This window comes from Chiloscyllium punctatum, chromosome 39 (assembly GCF_047496795.1).
Source record: "Chiloscyllium punctatum isolate Juve2018m chromosome 39, sChiPun1.3, whole genome shotgun sequence".
In the NCBI taxonomy this organism is placed as follows: Eukaryota; Metazoa; Chordata; class Chondrichthyes; order Orectolobiformes; family Hemiscylliidae; genus Chiloscyllium; species Chiloscyllium punctatum.
The window spans coordinates 29,878,414-29,898,478 of NC_092777.1; the positions used below are offsets into that span (position 1 = coordinate 29,878,414).

The 20,065-nt window shown below is 41.1% G+C and overlaps 1 protein-coding gene across 2 annotated transcripts in view; it reads right to left on the reverse strand.

The window, feature by feature from the left end:
• LOC140463908 (bMERB domain-containing protein 1-like) overlaps positions 1-20,065 on the reverse strand; it is a 73,620-nt gene that overhangs the window by 39,381 nt on the left and 14,174 nt on the right. For both annotated transcript variants that reach the window (XM_072558377.1, XM_072558376.1), the window contains exon 3: positions 5,458-5,531. In XM_072558377.1, the coding sequence (XP_072414478.1) occupies positions 5,458-5,531 (74 nt within the window). The remainder of the gene's footprint in view (positions 1-5,457; positions 5,532-20,065) is intronic.

A 20,065-nucleotide genomic window follows, 5' to 3' on the forward strand; every position in this document is an offset into this window, starting at 1 on the left:
TCCTCCCAGAATCCAAAGATGTGCAGGTCAGGTGAATTGGCTGTGCAAAATTGCCCATTGTATTAGGTGCATTAATCAGAGGGAAGTGGGTCTGGGTGGGTTACTCTTCAGAAAGTTGGTGTGGACTTGTTGGGCCAAAGTGCCCATTTCCACATTGTAGGGAATCTAATCTAAAAGTCCATTTGACAGATAGAGTGATGACATGTAACTAAACCTCAGGCATATGTCTTTTCAGAACTGGAAACCTGATTGACTACTTGAATCAGTTATCAGAGACCACTTCTGGGAATTTATATAAAAAAGAATCAAGAAAAAGTAAACATTCCAAAGGAGGCTTCCAAATTTCACATGCAGTTTTTGTTCTTTGGAACAAGACATTCACATTAAATAATCACAATCCTAACTCATACACAAGACTGTGTTGTCCTGAACAACTCAAATATTTTGCATATAAGCAGAATTAATTTTTTTTCTGAGCTAAGATGTTGACAAATAACTTGGCACTCCATTTTAATCAGTACCCACTGATGCCTGCTAACTGTGATGAGTTGGCAGGCAGTGTTGGTGAGGACAGTGTTCAGTCCAGTTTTTAGCTTGATAGCAGTTTGAGTTATTTCAGTTGAGTTTCTGAAATCTCATAAAACTATTCATTGATTCAAGACTAGATGGTCCTACAAATGGTTGGGGTGAAAATTGGAAAACAAATCACCCCAGTTGATTGGACACATGTTGAGAAATATCTTGAAAGTAATTGTCATGATCCTGGAGCAGACCACCAAATATATCTTACGATCTGGCTAGGGAACCATTAACTTTTATTTTTACAATGGACAAATTGTGAGATCCAGAGGATTGACGAAGAGAATATTCCACAGTTTTGCACAAACTACAATAAGCTTTACTATACAACTTAGAACAGTAATACAATCTACAATATATGTACAATTTTGTTCTAAAACCCAGATAAACAGGGGAAATAGAACACCCACACTGCACATCAAAGAAATAAATGCAATCAAGTGAGAGCCCATTGATTTCTTCATATTGCCCCAGATGTTAATGACATTGAAAGTCATCAAATCCAATTCAACTTCATAAGGGATCATTATTCTTCTTTTTTGCTGATCTGGCCTTGAAATTCTATCTCAAGATCCACTGTGTCATGGACCACCTCAACAGTGGCTCTCATTCTGGTCAATTTCCTTCAATTTCTGGGTCTTCATTCCTTTGGACTCTGAAACTACATTGCAGTACCCATTTACAAGCATAAACTCCAGCTTTTCACTGGCAGTTTGCTTCACCAAGCAAACCCTACCTATGGATTTTTTTCCTGAGCTTTAATTTTGCTTCGGATGCATCTGGCAAAAACTGCTAATGTGCTTTTTCAAATTCCACAATCAATTAGAATGAACTGTTAATGGACAGCTGCTTCTTTTCTGGCCCTCCCACAGCTCTCAGGACTTTCCAAGAGCACTCACCATGCAGAGCAAGTCAACTGCTCTAGTATTACCCTGATTTATCGCTATACAAATCCTGTGCAGATAGATGAAAATAGAGTCGGGGTGGGCCATTTGTTTCTTCGAGCCTGTTCTGCCATTCAATATGATCATTCTACTCAGTTTCATGTTCCCACTTTCACCCAATACCCTTTGGTCCCTTTGTCTCTAGGAAAGAGAGAAAGTGGAGGAGGCTAGGACAATTAAAACATTGAAAAGGTATCTGGATGGTTATATGAATAGGAAGGGTTTTGAGGGATATGGGTCAAGTGCTGGCAAATGGGACTAGATTAATTTAGGATATCTGGTCAGCATGGACGAGTTGGACCAAAGGATCTTTTTCCATGCGGTATATCTCTATGATTCTCTATAACCCTATCTATCTCCTTTTTGAAAACATTAAATGTTTTAGCCTCAACTTAACAAGGATGTTGCCATGGTTGGAGAACTTGAGCTGATTAGGGTGAATAGAAAGCTGACCATGGAGAGGCTGAACAAGCTGGGGCTGTATTCCCTGGAGCGTCGGGAGGTTGAAATTTATAGAGACTTATAAAATAATGAGAGACATGGATAGGACAAATAGGCAAGGTCTTTTCCCCCGAGGTGGAGGAATCCAGAACAAGAGGGCATAGGTTTAGGGTGAGAGGTGAAAGATTTGAAAGGGAGCTAGGGAACAACTTTTTCACGCAGAGGGTGGTGCATGTATGGAATGAGCTGCCAGAAGAAGTGGTGGAGGCTGGTACAATTACAGCATTTAAAAGGCATCTGGCTGGGTAAATGAATAGCAAGGGTTTAGAGGGATATGGCCAAGTGGTGGCAAATGGAACTAGATTAATTTAGGATATCTAGTCAGCATGGACAAGTTGGACCAAAGGGTCTGTTTCTATGCTATACATCCCTATGGCTCTATGACTCTAACTGTTTTCTGTGGCAGAGAATTCTGTAAGTTCACCACTCTCTTTGTGTGAAGATATTTCTCCTGGTCTCATTCTTAAATGATCTATCCTGTATCCATAGTCTTTGACCCTGGTTCTGCACTTCCTAGTCATCGGGAATGTTCTTCCTACATTTATCCCATCTAATACATTCAGAATTTTACATGTTTCTGTGAAATGACCCTTATCCTTCTAAACTCTAATGAATACAGTCCTAACCGATCCAGTCTCTCTTCAATCCTACCAGCCCAGGAATCAGTCTGGGAAACTTTCAATGCACTCTTTCCAAAGCCAGAACATATTCTCTCAGCTAGTGAGAGGAAAACTGTACACAATACTCTGTACTGAGATCATATTAATGTCCTACACAACTGCAGCAAAACATCCCCGTTCCTGTAATCAAATCCTCTTGCTATTAAGGCCAATATATCATTTGCCTTCTTCACCACCTGCTGCACTTGCATGCTTACTTTCAGCGACTTAAGGGTTCCTAGGTCTCGTTGCATTTCCCCCTTTTCCAATCTACGGTCATTCAGACAACTGTTAAAACTATCCTCAGAATGTTGAATTCTCACATAACAGTAATGATTTGGAGATGCCAGTATTGGACTGGGGTGTACAAAGATAAAAATCACACAATACCAGGTTATAGTCCAACAGGTTTAATTGGAAGCACACTAGCTTTCGGAGCGATGAAAGCTAGTGCGCTTCATTATCTGATGAAGGAGCATCGCTCCGAAAGCTAGTGTGCTTCCAATTAAACCTGTTGGACTATAACCTGGTGTTGTGTGATTTTTAACCACATAACAGTAGGAATGGATTTCACACATAATATAGCTAATTAGTTCATAAATCCTAAAATGATTTTGGGGTTATTAAGTTGATAACCCATTTCAATAAAACTGTTTCATTCCTTTATTAAAACACCAATCAAGGTTTGCACAAGCTCATGAACCAAGGTGAGCAAACCAAAGTGAAGATTGATTCCCAGGACATTGCTGTGCTGGAGCAAGTAGCTATCCTGCAACTAGTACCATGGTTATCTTATCTGGGAGGAGTATATGGAGGGTTATAAACTTGATATGGGAAAAGTGTTCTAAATGATATAAATCAAAAAGAAAAATGTATCTAAAATTTGCTGAATAAAAAACATGGTTTTTGTCAAAACTTTTATCAACAATTTGCAAGAATTGCAATTTGAGAAAAAAAACTGAAACAACAAATGCTGGTCAGGCAGCATCCATGGAGAGACAGCAAGCTAATGTTTTGGGTCAAGACGATATTAGTAATACTGCATGATAGGAGAGTGTTGATTGCTTGGCAAGTGGATTCTGAGAACCATTCTTCCTCAGCTCAAACAGAAGGACATACAGATATATTCTTGAGAAAGGAAAACAATGTGTCCAGTTGAAACTATAATGCAAATTTATTTTTGGCTGCTGTAAAGAAAACATGACGCAGGGATTATCATGTGTGCAAGTATGAAGATTTCTGCTTTGAAAATTTGTAAATTGAATATTTTTTAAAAGGTGAGAAAATGATGGAATATTGGCCTTCAGGGACCTGGGTGCTAATGTGCACAAATCAATACGTTGCACCTTAACCTTTATTACAAAGTAGTTGGAGTCAACATGGATAGGGTAAATAGACAAGGCTTTTTCCCTGGGATGGAGGAATTTAGAACTAGAGGGAATAGGTTTAGGGTGAGAGGTGAAAGATTTAAAAGAGAGCTAGGGGGCAATGTTTTCACACAGAAGGTGGTGAATGTATGGAATGAGCTGCCAGAGGAAGCGGTGGAAGCTGGTACAATTACAATATTTAAAAGATATTGGGACGGGTAAATGAAAAGGAAGAATTTAGAGGGAAATGGGTCAAGTGGTGGCAAATGGGACTAGACTAATTTAGGATATCTGGTTGACATGGACGAGTTGGACCGAAGGATCTGTTTCTGTACCATACATTTCAATGAGTCTATGACTCTATGAGAGTAAAGAGGGTTTATCTCTCCATCCTTCAGGCACTCTGCCTGTATTCCTGATGAAGGGCTTTTGCCCAAAACGTTGATTTTCCTGTTCCTCGGATGCTGCCTGAACTGCTGTGCTTTTCCAGCACTACTCTAATCCAGAATCTGGTTTCCAGCATCTGCAGTCATTGTTTTTACCTCTATGAGAGTAAAGGTTATATACAGTTTTAGTGACATCACACTTGGAGTGTTACACACAGTTTTGGTCTCATAGGAAGAATATACTAGCCCTAGAGGGAGAACAACAAAGGTCCATGAAACTAATTCCTCAGGTGAGGGAATAAAAACAGAAATTGCTGAAAAAAAGGGTTCAGTCATTTAGGACTGAGAGTAGGAGAAATTTTTGAGTGTAGTGAATTTTTGGAATTTTCCCCTTCAGAAAGCTGTGAATGTTAAAGTCATTGAGTATATCGAAGGAAAAAGTTGAAAAATCTTTGCATAATAATGGAATCAAGAGGCTGAATGGTCTGAATGTGTTCTATCTGCTTTTCTTGACTATTACGGTTATGTAGAGGACACTTACAGGTCATTTGTAACCATCACAGACTAAACTGACATCAATCTCTAAGTGCTATTCTAAGGAAAATAAATCAACATCAAAGACTGAACCATAGTCTCCATTTATTCCGGTACAGAGTCCTGACTAAACAATGTGAAAGCACACATTAGGGCAATGCAAGTTACTGTTTTACCATTGAGGTTGATAAATGTTAGGTTTTAAACAATAGTTTAATTGACTTGTTCAAGCAGTTAATAATTCTGTGAGACTCATTGCACTGGGTGTTGTAGAATCTGTCCATTCCAGAAACGTGGAAGCTGAAACACTTATTGATACAATCAATCCACATTTTAAGTGCAGTGGAAATAGCCTTTGCCCATGGGAATAAGAGCATGCTCAATCACTGTACTCTAATTGTTTTGGGTGTGAGCTTTGATTTGCTTTGAAAACATGATTGGTTGACGCATTTATTTTTTTTCATGTCAATGGAATTCAAACACTCACCTGGTATTGATACTAGTTTCTGTAGCTCTTTCTTAAGTCGTGTTATCTCCTTACACAATTGTATATCATCCATCCTAGAAATGAATATCAAAAAAAAATTGCATATGTGTATACATTGATGATATGATGAACCATTGAAATGTATTCAAAAAGCATATTTTGCAATATCACCCCTATATATAGTATAGTATTGGATCTCCGAAATTGTCTTACTGATAGCTTTTTCTTTCAACATAAGTTAGCTAGGAAAATGCAACAATGAACAATAAGACAATTTTATGTGTTGAATATTATCAAATTAGGACTGTAACATATCAATCAGAAGAGTAATCAAAACTGTGGGAAACATCTATTGAAATGTAAACAATCCTTTGTTTTCCTAACTATGGATTAAATGGTCTTATAAACATTCACCCCATTCTATATTTTTATTACATTATTCTATCTTTCACTTGTGGGTCTCTTCATTAGAAATTGTAAATAGAATGTCCTGCTTCATTGCTGATCATTACTTTCACACTGTTTGGCATTATATGATTTAACCATAAGATGTACGTATCTTTACAGAAAGTGAATATTTCAGTGCTAGTTATCCAAACGTTGGCACCAATCATCTATGGAGTGAACACAATTTAAATTTAGTTCATAATAAATCTTAAATTAAAAAGCTAGCACCAGTAACAGTGACCATGTGGTGAAATACATTCTGATTCACGGATGTCCAGTGAAAGAAATCTGTCAGCCCTAACTTGGTCTGACCTCAATGCAAGTTAAGAACCACTCTTAACTCCCATGATTAAATGAAAAGAAATTATTAAAAATGATTGTATAAAGTTATCTCTTTTTCATCTCTTGTTTTTTAAATACTTTTAGAATATCAGACAAAGAATAAATAATATATCAGCAACATTTAAATAACCAGTAAATGAATAGATTTTAAAATTTCCCGGGCACATTCTATGAAAGAACTTAATCGAACAGGAAATTATTTAGAAAATTAATTTAGACAAGCTTTGCTGTTTAAATAAAACCAGTAGTCAGGTTCTATTCAAAGAAGCCCCATGAACTGCAGTGTAAAACCTTGACAATTTTCTAACCTGGTGCCATTACTAAAGTTACTCTTCACATCGTATCATTGTTTTTCATACTACATTGGTACCACTTTACTGGAAATGAAACTGGTCTGATGGCAAGAAAAACACAGCATTGGATTTTGCAGTTAGCAGTGAAGTGATGGCCCTTGTCACTGACTTCAAATGAAACTACCGACAATATGGATTTCTCCTTTCCTGACATTAGTATGCTTTGAGCACTAAGCCAAGGGATCCTTCATGCATTCAGCAGCACCAAAGTAATCAAGCAGACTAAGTAGTTAATCACATTGAACAATTTGCACAGACAGCAAGTCAGGAAGTGAAAATGCTCTGAATATCACTCACATTTTATAGAAAGCGAAAGAAAAATTTTAATATCCATATGGGAATAAGATATAAACCTAAATATTAATATTTATTATTAGACAAATGTAACATAATTAGTTTACTTCATCAGAATGGTTTACCAGCAGTACCTATGACTCAGTATATAGTTAAACGCCCAGTTTTAGTCAATTCACTCATTAAGGTAGAACATTTTTCAAATCTTTTTTGTAGCAATAGCAAAAGGGGAATGTTGCATCATTTCTAGGACTTGTAAACATTTCTGACTGCAGGATTGCATGTGGAAGATCAGGGAATCACTGACAGCACATTCCAGATTTCCTCATTTAACTGCATATGTGGAAGCTAGAAACACTGACAGTTTCACTGCCGATTGACAGTGACCATTGACAGTTTTGTTGTCAAAGCAACTGCAAAATCTGGGCCAATTTTTCTTTAGATATTTTAAGCTTGAAAAAATACCTATAGGAAAAAGCAGAAAAACGTTAATCTGCTACCCTTCATAAAGGGTCAGCCTGCAGACGTGATCACCGGCCCAGGTTTCTCTCCATGTGTGCATTATTCTTTCTCCTCAGGAGAAAAAAACTCTGTGCACATAATCATCATTCAATGTCTCTCATGGGTAAATAAAGCATCAAATAAGTGTTTGAATTCAAGCTTTTGATTCAATTCAAACCGCAATTAAAGAGTCTGGACTTCAATAATGAAGCACAGTGGGAAAACAAACAGATCCAAATCACAGCAGAAGGAATACCCGAGAGGTCTTCAATTGTAGTTATTGGAAATGATTCGAAAGCAGTAATCTACGCAAGTTGTGATATCCATTTTATACTTTTCCAATTTCACTCTTGTGGCTTCACATCAGCTCAAAGCCTCTATTAGAATAATGTCTTCCAATTAAACCCAAAAAAATACACAATTTGACAATGGGCTTGATTGTGAAATATAACAGCAGGAGACAAGACAAGACAAAAAGGTTCGAATCTTTGTATAATGTAAAATCACATCAGACTTTTGCTTTTATGAATTATTTTCTTTGTCAAGCCTTTCAAATGTTTATGTCCTTATGGCATATATAAGATTTAAATATGATATCAGTGAGCTGGCATTGTGATTCCCAGGTAAAAACAGGATGAAAAAGAATTTCTCTCCTTTTTCAGCTGAAATAAATTGTTTTTTCAGAATTAATGGATGGGATGCTACAGAAGATGCAATTATTTTATATCATCTTCTGTCATGTGTCAAAGCAGAAAACCTCTTCGTGAGTTATGAACAAAAGACAATAGACAATAGACAATAGGTGCAGGAGTAGGCCATTCAGCCCTTCGAGCCTGCACCACCATTCAATATGATCATGGCTGAAAAGAGAAGCTTCCAGCCGTGGGAATATAATTAAAAATACATTTTATCTGTGACCTCTATTGCTGCTGAGCTGGATGTCTCTTCCTTTGACGCTTGCTGGTTGATTCCATCATTTCAGTAAAAAGGGGCAAAATGTCCATTCTAACAAACGTGAGTAATCACTTGTCCACGTTCACAATTGAACAATCACTAATGAAGATGGCAATTTTACTTTCATGGAATCTTACCACACAGAAGGAAACTATTTGGCCCATTCTGCTTATACTGACTCATACTAAATTCTCGTAATTTGGAATGCATCTGTTTAGTCTCCCTACAACACCCTCTATTCCAAGAGCTAGCTCAACTTTTTCTCATCTCTCTTCTTGAGTGAAGTCACAGAAAAACAAGTATTCTGCAACTGTAGAGAGAACAGGAACTCCCTCACGTTTAAGAAGAATTTGGGGCTAGAATTTCAAGTTACTGCTGAAAAGAAATGCATAAAAATCCTGCTCACTGAACTACTGTGTGGATTAATATTTATGTTCTTCACACTGGTCATCAAGCATCTGTGTACTAATCCCATTTTCGTACACTTAGCCCATGACCTTGTTTGCTATGGTATTTCAAGTGTTCATCTAAACGCTTCTTAAATGTCTTTTGGATTCCTGCCTCCTCCATCCTTTTAGCCACTAAATTCCAGATACCCAGAACCCTCTAGGTGCAAAGGCTTTTCTTCAAATCCTCTCTAAACCTCCTGCCCCTTACCTTAAATCTGTGCTCCCTGGGTACTGACTCTTCTACTAAGGGGAAATGTTTGCTCTCTAGCTATGACTCTCACAACTTTGTTGGACCGAAGGGTCTGTTTCCGTGCTGTACATCTCTATGACTATGACTCTGTGACCTCAATCAGATCTAGCTTCAGCTTTCTCTGCTCTAACGGAAACAATGCTAGGCTATCTAATCTCATATCATTGTTTTGAGATGTTTTCTAATCAACCTTTTCAGAAATGTTATGACACACCTCTGAAGCAAGTGCAACTTCACCCAGGCCACCTGGCTCAGAGGAAGAGATATTATCACTGCATCACAAGAGCTTTTAGTCTCTCCTCAGAGCTTAATCAGACCATACCCACATGATCCACATCTCTGTCATGCAATCACATCCTGCTGCCTTCAAGCATCCATATATATGCACACCAAGGTCCCTCAGACTTTCTGTACTTCTGAAGGTCCTACCATTCAAGGTGTACTCCCTCACCTCATTAGTCGTCCCAATGTGCATGGCCTCAGACTTTTCAGGATTAAATTCAATTTGTGTGTCTGAATCTGACCGACACATGCAAGTCCTTGCAAGGTTTTCCTCCTCATTACTTAGCATATCACCAATTTTCATGTCATCTGTAAATTACTGATCATATCTCCTATACTCATATCTAGATCATGAATTGATGCAACAAACAGCGAGGGACCAACTCTGAACGCTGTGATACACTACTGGGCACAGGCTTCCAGTCACCAAAACATTAATCTACAATCACTCTCCACTCTTAGTTTCTTAAGCAGTCTGCCAGATGAGACTTTGTCAAAAGCTTCAATCATCTCCTTGAAAAATTCAGTCAAATTTGTTGGGCATGATCTCCCCTTTATAAAGCCATACTAGCTAGATATTTTAATTAACTTGTTTGGAAGATATAATAAAACACTACTGGATCAGGTAAGACATGAACCCAAGACTTCTATCCCAGAGCTGTGATAATACCACTGTGCCACAACTGCCCTTAGCCATGCTGACTATCCTTGATTAATCCTTGACTCCTGAAATGGAGATTTATTCTGTCTCAGAACTTTTTCTAATAGTTTCCCTACCACAGATGGTAGATTCACTGGTTGCTATTTCCTGATTTATCCCTAGCATCCTTCTTGAGTGGATAGGGAGAATGGACTCAGTCTTTTTCTCAGGCTTGGGGAATCAAGGACTAGAGGGCATCAGTTTAAGGTTAGGGGGAAAGAATGAAAGGTAATCTGAGGGGCAACTTTTTCACAGACATGGAATGAGCTGCCAGCAGAAGTGGTTGAGGTGGGTTCATCAAATCATTTAAAAGGCATTTGGACAAATTCGTGGATAGGAAAGGATTAGTAGGATATGGGCCAAGTGCAGGGAAATGGTGTTAGAGTGGATGGACATTTTGGTCGGCATGGACCAGCTTGGGCCAAAGGGCCTGTCTCCATGCTGTAGGACTTTATGACTCTATGAATAATGGTTCAGTCTATGAGCTGGCTGTGTCCCTGAGTGGATTGCCATCTTGCAGCAGCATTACAATGATAGTTTTCAGTGTAGTCTGAGATGCAGCATTGAAGTACAGGAGCAGACTGAAAGTTGATCAGAGATGAGGTTCTTAGGAGTCAGTACATTTCAAATGGGCGGCACGGTGGCAGAATGGTTAGCACTTCTGCCTCACAGCTCCAGTGACCCAGGTTCAATTCCCACCTCAGGCAACTGTCTGTGTGGAGTTTGCACATCCTCCCCGTGTCTGCGTGGGTTTCCTCCGGGTGCTCTGGTTTCCTCTCATAGTCCAAAAACGTGCAGGTTAGGTGAATTGGCCATGCTAAATTGTCCATAGTGTTAGGTGAAGGGGTAAATGTAGGGGAATGGGTCTGGGCGGGTTGCTCTTTGGCGGGTCGGTGTGGATTTGTTGGGCCAAAGGGCCTGTTTCCACACTGTAAGTAATGTAATTCTGGGATGTGAAGTGCATGTGGCCTATGCCCATGGAGTGTGTTCTGAGATATGTATTCCCCGTGTCCAAACTGGAGGCTGCTTGCAGCCAATGGTGAGCAGAAGTTGCCAGATACCTGCTCTGAGTTCCATGTCAAAAATTCCCAGCATCTAGCTTGTTTGATGCATTTGGTAAAATGGGAAGTTAAACATTAATGAGGCAAGTTGCAGCATTGATAATATGCTCCTTAAATTATATGCTCCTTAATTGGCAACTCATTGCTACCTAGTGAGAAACGTGCCAAGCCAATTGATAAAAACATAACAGATGTAGCAACATATTTCCAATGGTGAGGAGGCATCGTCAGGCTTCTCAACCGGTTCTGTCACAAATTCCACCATCCTCTCCATCACTCAGAGTGCTACCAGATTCCATTTGTAGTAGTTTTTAACAATTTTTCAAAGGAAGTGTTTATATTTCAGCTTCCACCATGATCTTGTGTTTATTCAAACTTTATATTATCACGTGTAAAATGGTTTAAGATGAAGGATATCAGTGTCATTTACTTGTCAATACACTGTCTGTGAGAATTCTTCAGTAATTAGCTACTCTCTTTATGACATCATCATTGTTGGACGCCAGGAGACTCTCTTAGGTGGCACTAGCATTAGAAACATGAGGTCCCCACGACAAAGGGTGCAAGAATGTTGTTTTGTGGCTTTCTTTAAGATTAGTGGTGAGCATTGTCACTTCATTCTGATTGCAAAATCCAAATCAGTTAATTTTAAAAAACAGTTTGATTTACTTTATGTTAGACTGAAGTAAAGAGGGCAATGAGAACAGGGACAATATAAAACAGGTAATAGGAAGAATGTTTTTCTTGCAATCAAATGCTCTTGCTAATGGAGCGTTGGCATTTAGCCACGGAAGGAAGTGATACTTTAATAACAGAGCCTTGATTTGACACCATCTGGAGTATCATGCTCAGTTTTGGCCACCAAACCTCAGGAAACATATATTGACTTTGGAAAGGGTACAGCACCGTTTAAACAGAATGATAAACGAGCTTAAAGAAATACATTATGAGGACAAATTGCATAATCTTGATTTGCATTCCCACGACTTTAGTAGCTTGTGGGTGGATCTAATGAGGGCCCTAAAAATGTTGAAAGAATTTGATAGGGCCGATATAGAGTAGCTATTTTTATTACGTAGGCAACCGAAACCAAAAAGGCTTCATCTTAAAATTACAGCAAGTCCGATTATGAGTGAAATCAGAATTTGCTTTTTCATTCGAATGTTAGAAATCTGAAACCTACTTTGCTAAATGTCTGTAATGCTAGGTAGATTAAAATTTCAACATTGAGATGTCTTTTAGTTAAGACCATCGAGGAACAAGTAATGGCAAAGTTACCATAGTCTATCAAAGCATAGGGCTGCTTTCTCATTAGAAAGAGATGATTGGTGGTGGTTTAAACCTGAGGGTCACCATGCTTCAGACGAGGTTGAGAAGGAGAGTTCTTCATAGTAACCTCAGCCGGTGTGGGAATTGAACCCACGCTGTTGGGGTCACTCTGCTTTGTGGTCACTGAACTGACCCCCAATCAAGGAATAGTCATCAAAGATGGATACATGGAATTGAAGGACAGATCAGATGTGATAAACAGGAAAAGACCTGAGGTGAGGTGGTTGAGTGGCCCACTCCTCTTGATAGATGTTTCTATGTTTCTTTCTACTTTGACCTTTGCACTTACATCTCCCAAACTTGTTGGTTAATTCGTAATCATCTCAGATGTGATATCAGAACTGTACAGATGATGGGTACAAAGGATTTGTGTTCAATTTCTTTATTCTTAAATTTGTCTTCCGCATGCTAACAAAATATTTAATTGAATGTAATATTTTACATTTCATTAACATTCAAAGCATTTGATCTGTCTGTACATTAACGTTATACTTTCACAACATTATGAATGTGGGTTTCATGCAATTTTTACTATAATTTTAGCAAATATTGTTAATAGCTTTCTTTTCCAAAGAGTCATCCGAGAACAAGATGAACATTAGAGAATTGAACTCAACAATGCTAGTTAGGGTTTATGCACATCATGTTCTTTTCAATGAACTTGTATGAAGCAAGGAAATAAGCTCTTGCCTCTCATATTTCTGAAGCTAATGTAAATCTTTTTTTAACACAGCAGCACATTACAAACAAAGCGCAGTAACAATGAGGATCCAATTTATTGAGAAATTGGCTAAGCATCAATTTGGGGAGTTTCATGCAGGGTTTCTCTCTGAACCCTAGTGAAGTTTCACACACTATTCTCCGCAGCTCACCTCATTACACACACACTACGGCACCTGATTTTTGTTATCGTCCACTGAGAAATGGCAGTAGCACTCGGCAATGCCAGCCCCCCCCACCCCGGGATTCCTTGCGCTGGCACCATTTGTAAAGCCCAGTCATGCACCAGGTCAAGCACCACCAGCCAGGAATTGCCCTTCACAGTGCATGTAATGGGAGGGGAATGGAAAAGATTCTGAGGGCATATGGGTGCCACAGCAGACACTTCATTGCAATCGCAAATGCATATTCAGAAGTAAATTGCTATTTCACATCATCAGTTTTCAGATCAGTTATCACTGTAACTGCAGCTACAAGAATCAAACTGCACAGGTTAACCATCCCTAATAACATCCTACTCTTGCCTTAAAGCTCAGAGTAGCCTGATATCTTCACAAAGGTCAATGTGTGAGCACCATACATTGGAAAGCCTTCAAACAGTTGAAGACAAAACAAATCTGCAGATGCTGGAATCCAAATTGGACAGGCAGGAGGCTGAAAGAACACAGCAAGCCAGGCAGCATCAGGAGGTGAACAAGTCAATGTTTCGGGTGTAATCGACCATTGACCAACCAGTTTGTACCCGCTAACTGTCTTCACCTATCCCCACTTCACCACCCTGACCCTGCCACCCCCTTTATCTGCAGCTCCCACCACATCCACCCCCAGTCCTGAAGAAGGGTTACACCTGAAACTCCTCCACCTCCTGATGCTGCCTGGGTCACCCTGTTCTTCCAGCCTCCTGCCCAACTATTTTAAACTGTTGAACGCAGTAATTGTTATCCAGCAAAAACAAAAGTAAAGAAAAACCAAAGAAAAGTATTCATTTGCTTCCAGGAGTAGACTGCTTGCTTATTGGTGGGAAGCAAAGTTAATGAATGATCCCTGTACCCACATCTCATCTACTGGAAGTGGGTCCCAATTCAGTCCTGAAAACAGCAAATGGTGGAGATCACAGCATCCATGGAGAGAAAGTAAACTAACCTTTTGAGTCTTCATCAAAGCTGGGGTACCAATATAGTCCTGTCAGGCTTAGTGCACTCGATACTCTATTGTGCAGAAATGTTTCTCCTGCTCAATCTTCCTCCTCGGAAGACCGCTCCTGCTCTCTCAGATCCTCAGCATTCATTGCATCAACTGTTTCAGTTGAGCAGTGCACAGCATGTGGCATTATTTGTGCAGATTGTATTGCAAGGTCCCAACATCTACCTCCCTTCCATCCCGAGACTGATCCAAGCATCAGCAAGTCATCTTCCACCATCTACTTCACAATGGCCCTGGTGGAAGAATGGGCAGCTTAGTATCTACACCCAACCTCAATCAGGGACTGGGTAATGGAGTCATCAGCCATGGTTGCAGAAGATAGCTCTTGCCTCCCAGTAACATCCTTGTAAGGCATATGATCCTTGAAACAAACAGAAACATGAGAGTTCTCAAAGATATAGACATCATGGCAGCTCCCAGGGTATCTAGTACAGACCCTCAAGATGTGATCACAGATGACTTGCACATTGATAGAATGGAAGCCTTTTATATTGATCAAGTTAGCTGCTTGATGATATAGTGATCTCACTGCAAGGTGTGTATAGTCTATGGTGCCTTGCCCAGGGGGAGGCCAGCTAGGTTGTAAAACCTGCTGCTGGGGGTGACAACACTGACCTCATCATGGGAAAGTGAGATGGAGAGATGTGATCTGGCATACATTGCACCAACAATAGTCTGAACACATTTGTGGGTTGAGTATTGAGATATCTCACACAGGTCCCCAGTGGATCCCTGGAAGTAACATTTTGCGTAAAAATTGAGTGCAACTGGTACCCTGATAATTACAAGATAAGGGAGCCTCCCACCCCTTCACGTCACAAGTCCCCCTCCAATAGCTGGCAGTCAGTGACAGTGTCCCAGGACATCCTCTGCCTGTGGTGACACTGTGCTTGGCATATCTGGAGGAAATTGCATTGAGGATGATGGACTCCATGCCTCCCCTCTATCCTGAGGAAGCCTTCTGCTGCAATGCCTCCACCTGGAAGCTGTTTGTCAGCCACTGGAGGTTGCTGCTGGTCCTCAGCTCACTGACACATCTATTCCTCCTCAATGCGTCTGCAGCGTCATTGCACCAGCTTCGGTGCCAATCACTGAGTTGAGGCTGGATCCATTGGTCATGGTTCCAAAGAGCCTTTGTGGGGAAGATCAAAAACAGAGGAGGTAAGTAGTAATGTGAGCAGTCAGTATTTATATCACACACAAAGGATGGTTTGGCATGATCTTTGATAGAGTGGGGCATGGAGCACTCTTGACTAGGAGGTCCATGGAATGCCTCAACATGGACCTTTGACTGGGGATCGTATTCTGAGGTATACAGCACAAATATAGTGGAAGATTGTAAGTGTGATAGGGTCACTGATACTCTGTTTCCTTCCCCTTAAATCCTCACCCCTCAAAAGCATTCCAAGAACAGCAGCCTTGCATATAAAAGCTCGTTGGGAAACACTTAAAATTCAACTTGAGATGAGATGAACTCCATGCCCTTGTGCAGTTTATGAGATCTTGGATTGTCTTTGTGAAGAGAGGACAAGATGTGCTTTTTTTTTAGGTTAACTGTGATTATTGCTGATTCACAGAGATAACTCAGATCAATCTGGAAGGACCAATGATCATGGTGAAGATTGCTTGTGACTAGGATTTTATCCCACACACTTGGTCACTCTATGAATTACACATGCAGGGCTCTGTGATTACAGAGATCTTTAATCTGTACTGTGTAAGTGCCTGATGAATGCAATTGCCCCTTGCAGGGTATCATATTACTGACGAGTAGAACTGCATTCTTGGACTGACAAACCACTTACTCCACCCTTTTGGTGTGGTGGCAGCTATTGTTTTTTATTTCCATTGCACATTGTGATTCAGATAAGGACGGAAGGCAACACAGGTTATGCTTTGCAGATTGAGTCACTGGCCAAGCCTAAAAATCAAGGGCCCACCCCAAAACATTGCTGCTTTCTTTCTTAAACCCATCAATTCCAAGCCTCCATGTTTTTCCACCAAACTCTTCGAGTTGAGTCTTCATTCACTGCCCTCTTATCGAAGTCAGGGTGGCGATGACTATCCTGTATATATCTTATATGCTCTACTATCCCCATCCTTATATGCTGAGCTCCCTCTGCACCAATTATTGTCCCTGTGCATCCTAGCATACTGTCTCCAATCCCATAATTGCTTTCCACAACTTCTCTACCACAGCAATGGTCCCTGGTAATCGAACATGACTTTCAGGGACCAAACCTTGCCCCACTGTCTGACTTGGAAGGACAGTGCCAACAGATGAGTAACCAGATCCCTGACTAATCTGTGTACAGAGCTGAAAATGTGTTGCTGGAAAAGCGCAGCAGGTCAGGCAGCTTCCAAGGAGCAGGAGAATCGACGTTTCAGGCATGAGCTCTTCTTCAGGAATGAGGAAAGTGTGTCCAGCAGGCTAAGATAAAAGGTAGGGAGGAGGGACTTGGGGGAGGGGCATTGGAAATGCGATAGGTGGAAGGAGGTTAAGGTGAGGGTGATAATCTGTGTACAGCTCCGCAACTGACTTACTGCTAATCCCAGTACTGGTTGCACTGGACCTGCAGGACTGACCATGGCCCACTTCCTAGATACAGAACCTTTGACCATGACTGAACCAGCGACTGACCACTATCTGCAAGCACTTGGACGGAGGTCAAATCTTGTCCAAGTACCTGGACATAGATCAGACGCTGGCCCTGACTGACTATTGCAACATCCTCTGAGTGGTAACAATCCCCCTTGACTTTGAAACATGGCCATTTATTTGAAGTCTATGCAGTGTGTTTACTGTACAAGGTGTAACATTGGCATAATACGGTTCCATACATCAACATGTTCACCCACTTGCCTGATCACTGCTAGCATTCTGGATTAGTGGTGCTGGAAGAGCACAGCAGTTCAGGCAGCATCCAAGGAGCTTCGAAATTGAAGTTTTGGGCAAAAGCCCTTATTTATTCCTGAAGAAGGGCTTTTGCCTGAAACGTCGATTTTGAAGCTCCTTGGATGCTGCCTGAACTGCTGTGCTCTTCCAGCACCACTAATCCAGAATCTGGTTTCCAGCATCTGCAGTCATTGTTTTTACCTTGGTCACTGCTAGCAACCATGACAATCTGTCTGACTTTAGGTCTGTGCTGAAAGGAAAGGTAAGACAAAACTACTGAGAGTCTGTTAGCTCTAAATGAGGCAGCAGTGCAGTAAGGCAAAAGATGCTGTGAGCAACAAGTAGGCATGGATCGAATGAGTGCTAAGAAAGCAAGTGAAGAGCCCTGAGGTGCAACAAATGAGCTGGGTACCTGGCCTTGCACATAAAGTAGCTGGCAGCAGCATGACAATGAAAGATATTGGTGAGGTCCAAAGTGCAATACTGAAGTAAAGTACCAAATTCTAAGTGATTCAGAGACATGGTGAGGCTGATACATATCCGATGCCAATTTCTGTGAATGGATTGGGAGGGAAGTGGCTGCTACCCACAGAATGTGCTCTGAGATTTTGGGGACTGCTGTTCAGGATAGAGGCTCAGAAGAGCAAGTGGTGAACCAGGGAGACCAGTTGCCTACTTTGACTTCCATGTTGGCAATTGACACCATCTAAACCTTTCTCTGCCACCTGGGGAATAGCAAACTGCATATAAATGAGATGAAATAAGTAATAATAACATGTAAATGCATCCAAATAGAGCTCTTGCCACTCGCTAATGAGACAGTCATCTCACTGTCTAAACCTTCAGTGCAAAATTGGACTTTTCTTCCTTGGCAATAAGTATCTTATTTTTCCTTATTTTTCAACTCACTTCCCATTGCGTAAGGGCTAACAAAGTTCTGACCTCAGAATTGAAAGCACATTGGAAGACTGAGTTGCTGCAAGTGGAGAATTCAGAATCAGGACCACTGTCTCCAGTCATTCAGTCATGATCCAATGAGAAACACCAGCATCAGTCTGCCATGAGTGGTGACCTTATAGAGGTTTATAAAATCATCAGAGGCATGGGTAGAGTAAATAGACAAAGCCTTTTCCCTGGAATAGGGGAGTCCAGAACTAGAGGGCATAGATTTAGGGTGAGAGGGGAAAGATATACAAGGGACTTAAGGGCAACTTTTTCCATGCAGAGGGTGGCGCATGTATAGAATGAGCTGCCAGAGGAAGTGGTGGAGGCTAGTACAATTGCAACGTTTAAAAGGCATCTGAATGGGCATATGAATAGGAAGGGTTTGGAGGGATATGGGCCAAATGCTGGCAAATGGGTCTAGATTAGGTTAGGCTCTCTGGTCGGCATGGACAAGTTATAGAACATAGAACATAGAAGAATACAGCGCAGTACAGGCCCTTCGGCCCTCGATGTTGTGCCGATCAAAGCCCACCTAACCTACACTAATCCACTATCCTCCATATACCTATCCAATGCCCGCTTAAATACCCATAAAGAGGGAGAGTCCACCACTGCTACTGGCAGGGCATTCCATGAACTTACGACTCACTGAGTGAAGAACCTACCCCTAACATCAGTCCTATATCTACCCCCCCTTAATTTAAAGCTATGCCCTCTTGTAATAGCTGACTCCATACGTGGAAAAAGGTTCTCACTGTCAACCATATCTAACCCTCTAATCATATTGTACACCTCTATCAAGTCACCCTTAAACCTTCTTTTCTCCAATGAGAACAACCCCAAGTGCCTCAGCCTTTCCTCATAGGATCTTCCTACCATACCAGGCAACATCCTGGTAAACTTCCTCTGCACCCGTTCTAGTGCCTCCACATCCTTCCTATAGTATGGTGACCAAAACTGCACACAATATTCCAGATGCGGCCGCACCAGAGTCTTATACAACTGCAGCATGACCTCAGGACTCCTGAACTCAATTCCTCTACCAATAAAAGCCATTACGCCATATGCCTTCTTCACTGCACTATTTACCTGGGTGGCAACTTTCAGAGATCTGTGTACATGGACACCAAGATCCCTCTGCTCTTCCACACTACCAAGTATCCGACCATTAGCCCAGTACCCCATCTTTTTATTACTCTTACCAAAGTGAATCACCTCACACTTAGCTACATTGAACTCCATTTACCACCTTTCTGCCCAGCTCTGCAGCTTCTCTATATCCCGCTGTAACCTGCCACATCCTTCCTCACTGTCTACAACTCCTCCGACTTTCGTATCATCCGCAAACTTGCTCACCCAACCTTCTAACCCTTCCTCCAGGTCATTTATAAAAATAAGTTGGACCAAAGAGTCTGTTTCCGTGCTGCGCATCTTTATGATTCTGTGATCCAACTGAAGACTAGAAACTTGAAAATCTGCATGATCCTTTTTGTGGGGCTTGGTCAAAATTCATAACCTGATTCTCCGCCCCACCAACCTTCATATACATTGCATCATCCTCTGCTATTTCCACCATTTACAAACAAACCCCACAACCAGAGATATATTTCCATCCCCACCCCTCTGTGCTTTCTGTAAAGACCATTCCCTCTGTGACTACCTGGTTCAGGTCCACACCCCATAACAGCCCACCCTCCCGTCTCGGCACCTTCCCCAGCCACTGCCGGAATTACAAATCCTGCACCTACACCCCTCCCGCCTCACCTCCATTCAAGGCCCCAAAGGAGCTTTCCACATCCATCAAAGCTTTACCTGCACTTCCACACGCCATTTACTGCATCCGTTGCCCCTGATGCTGTCGCCTCCACATTGAGAGACTGGC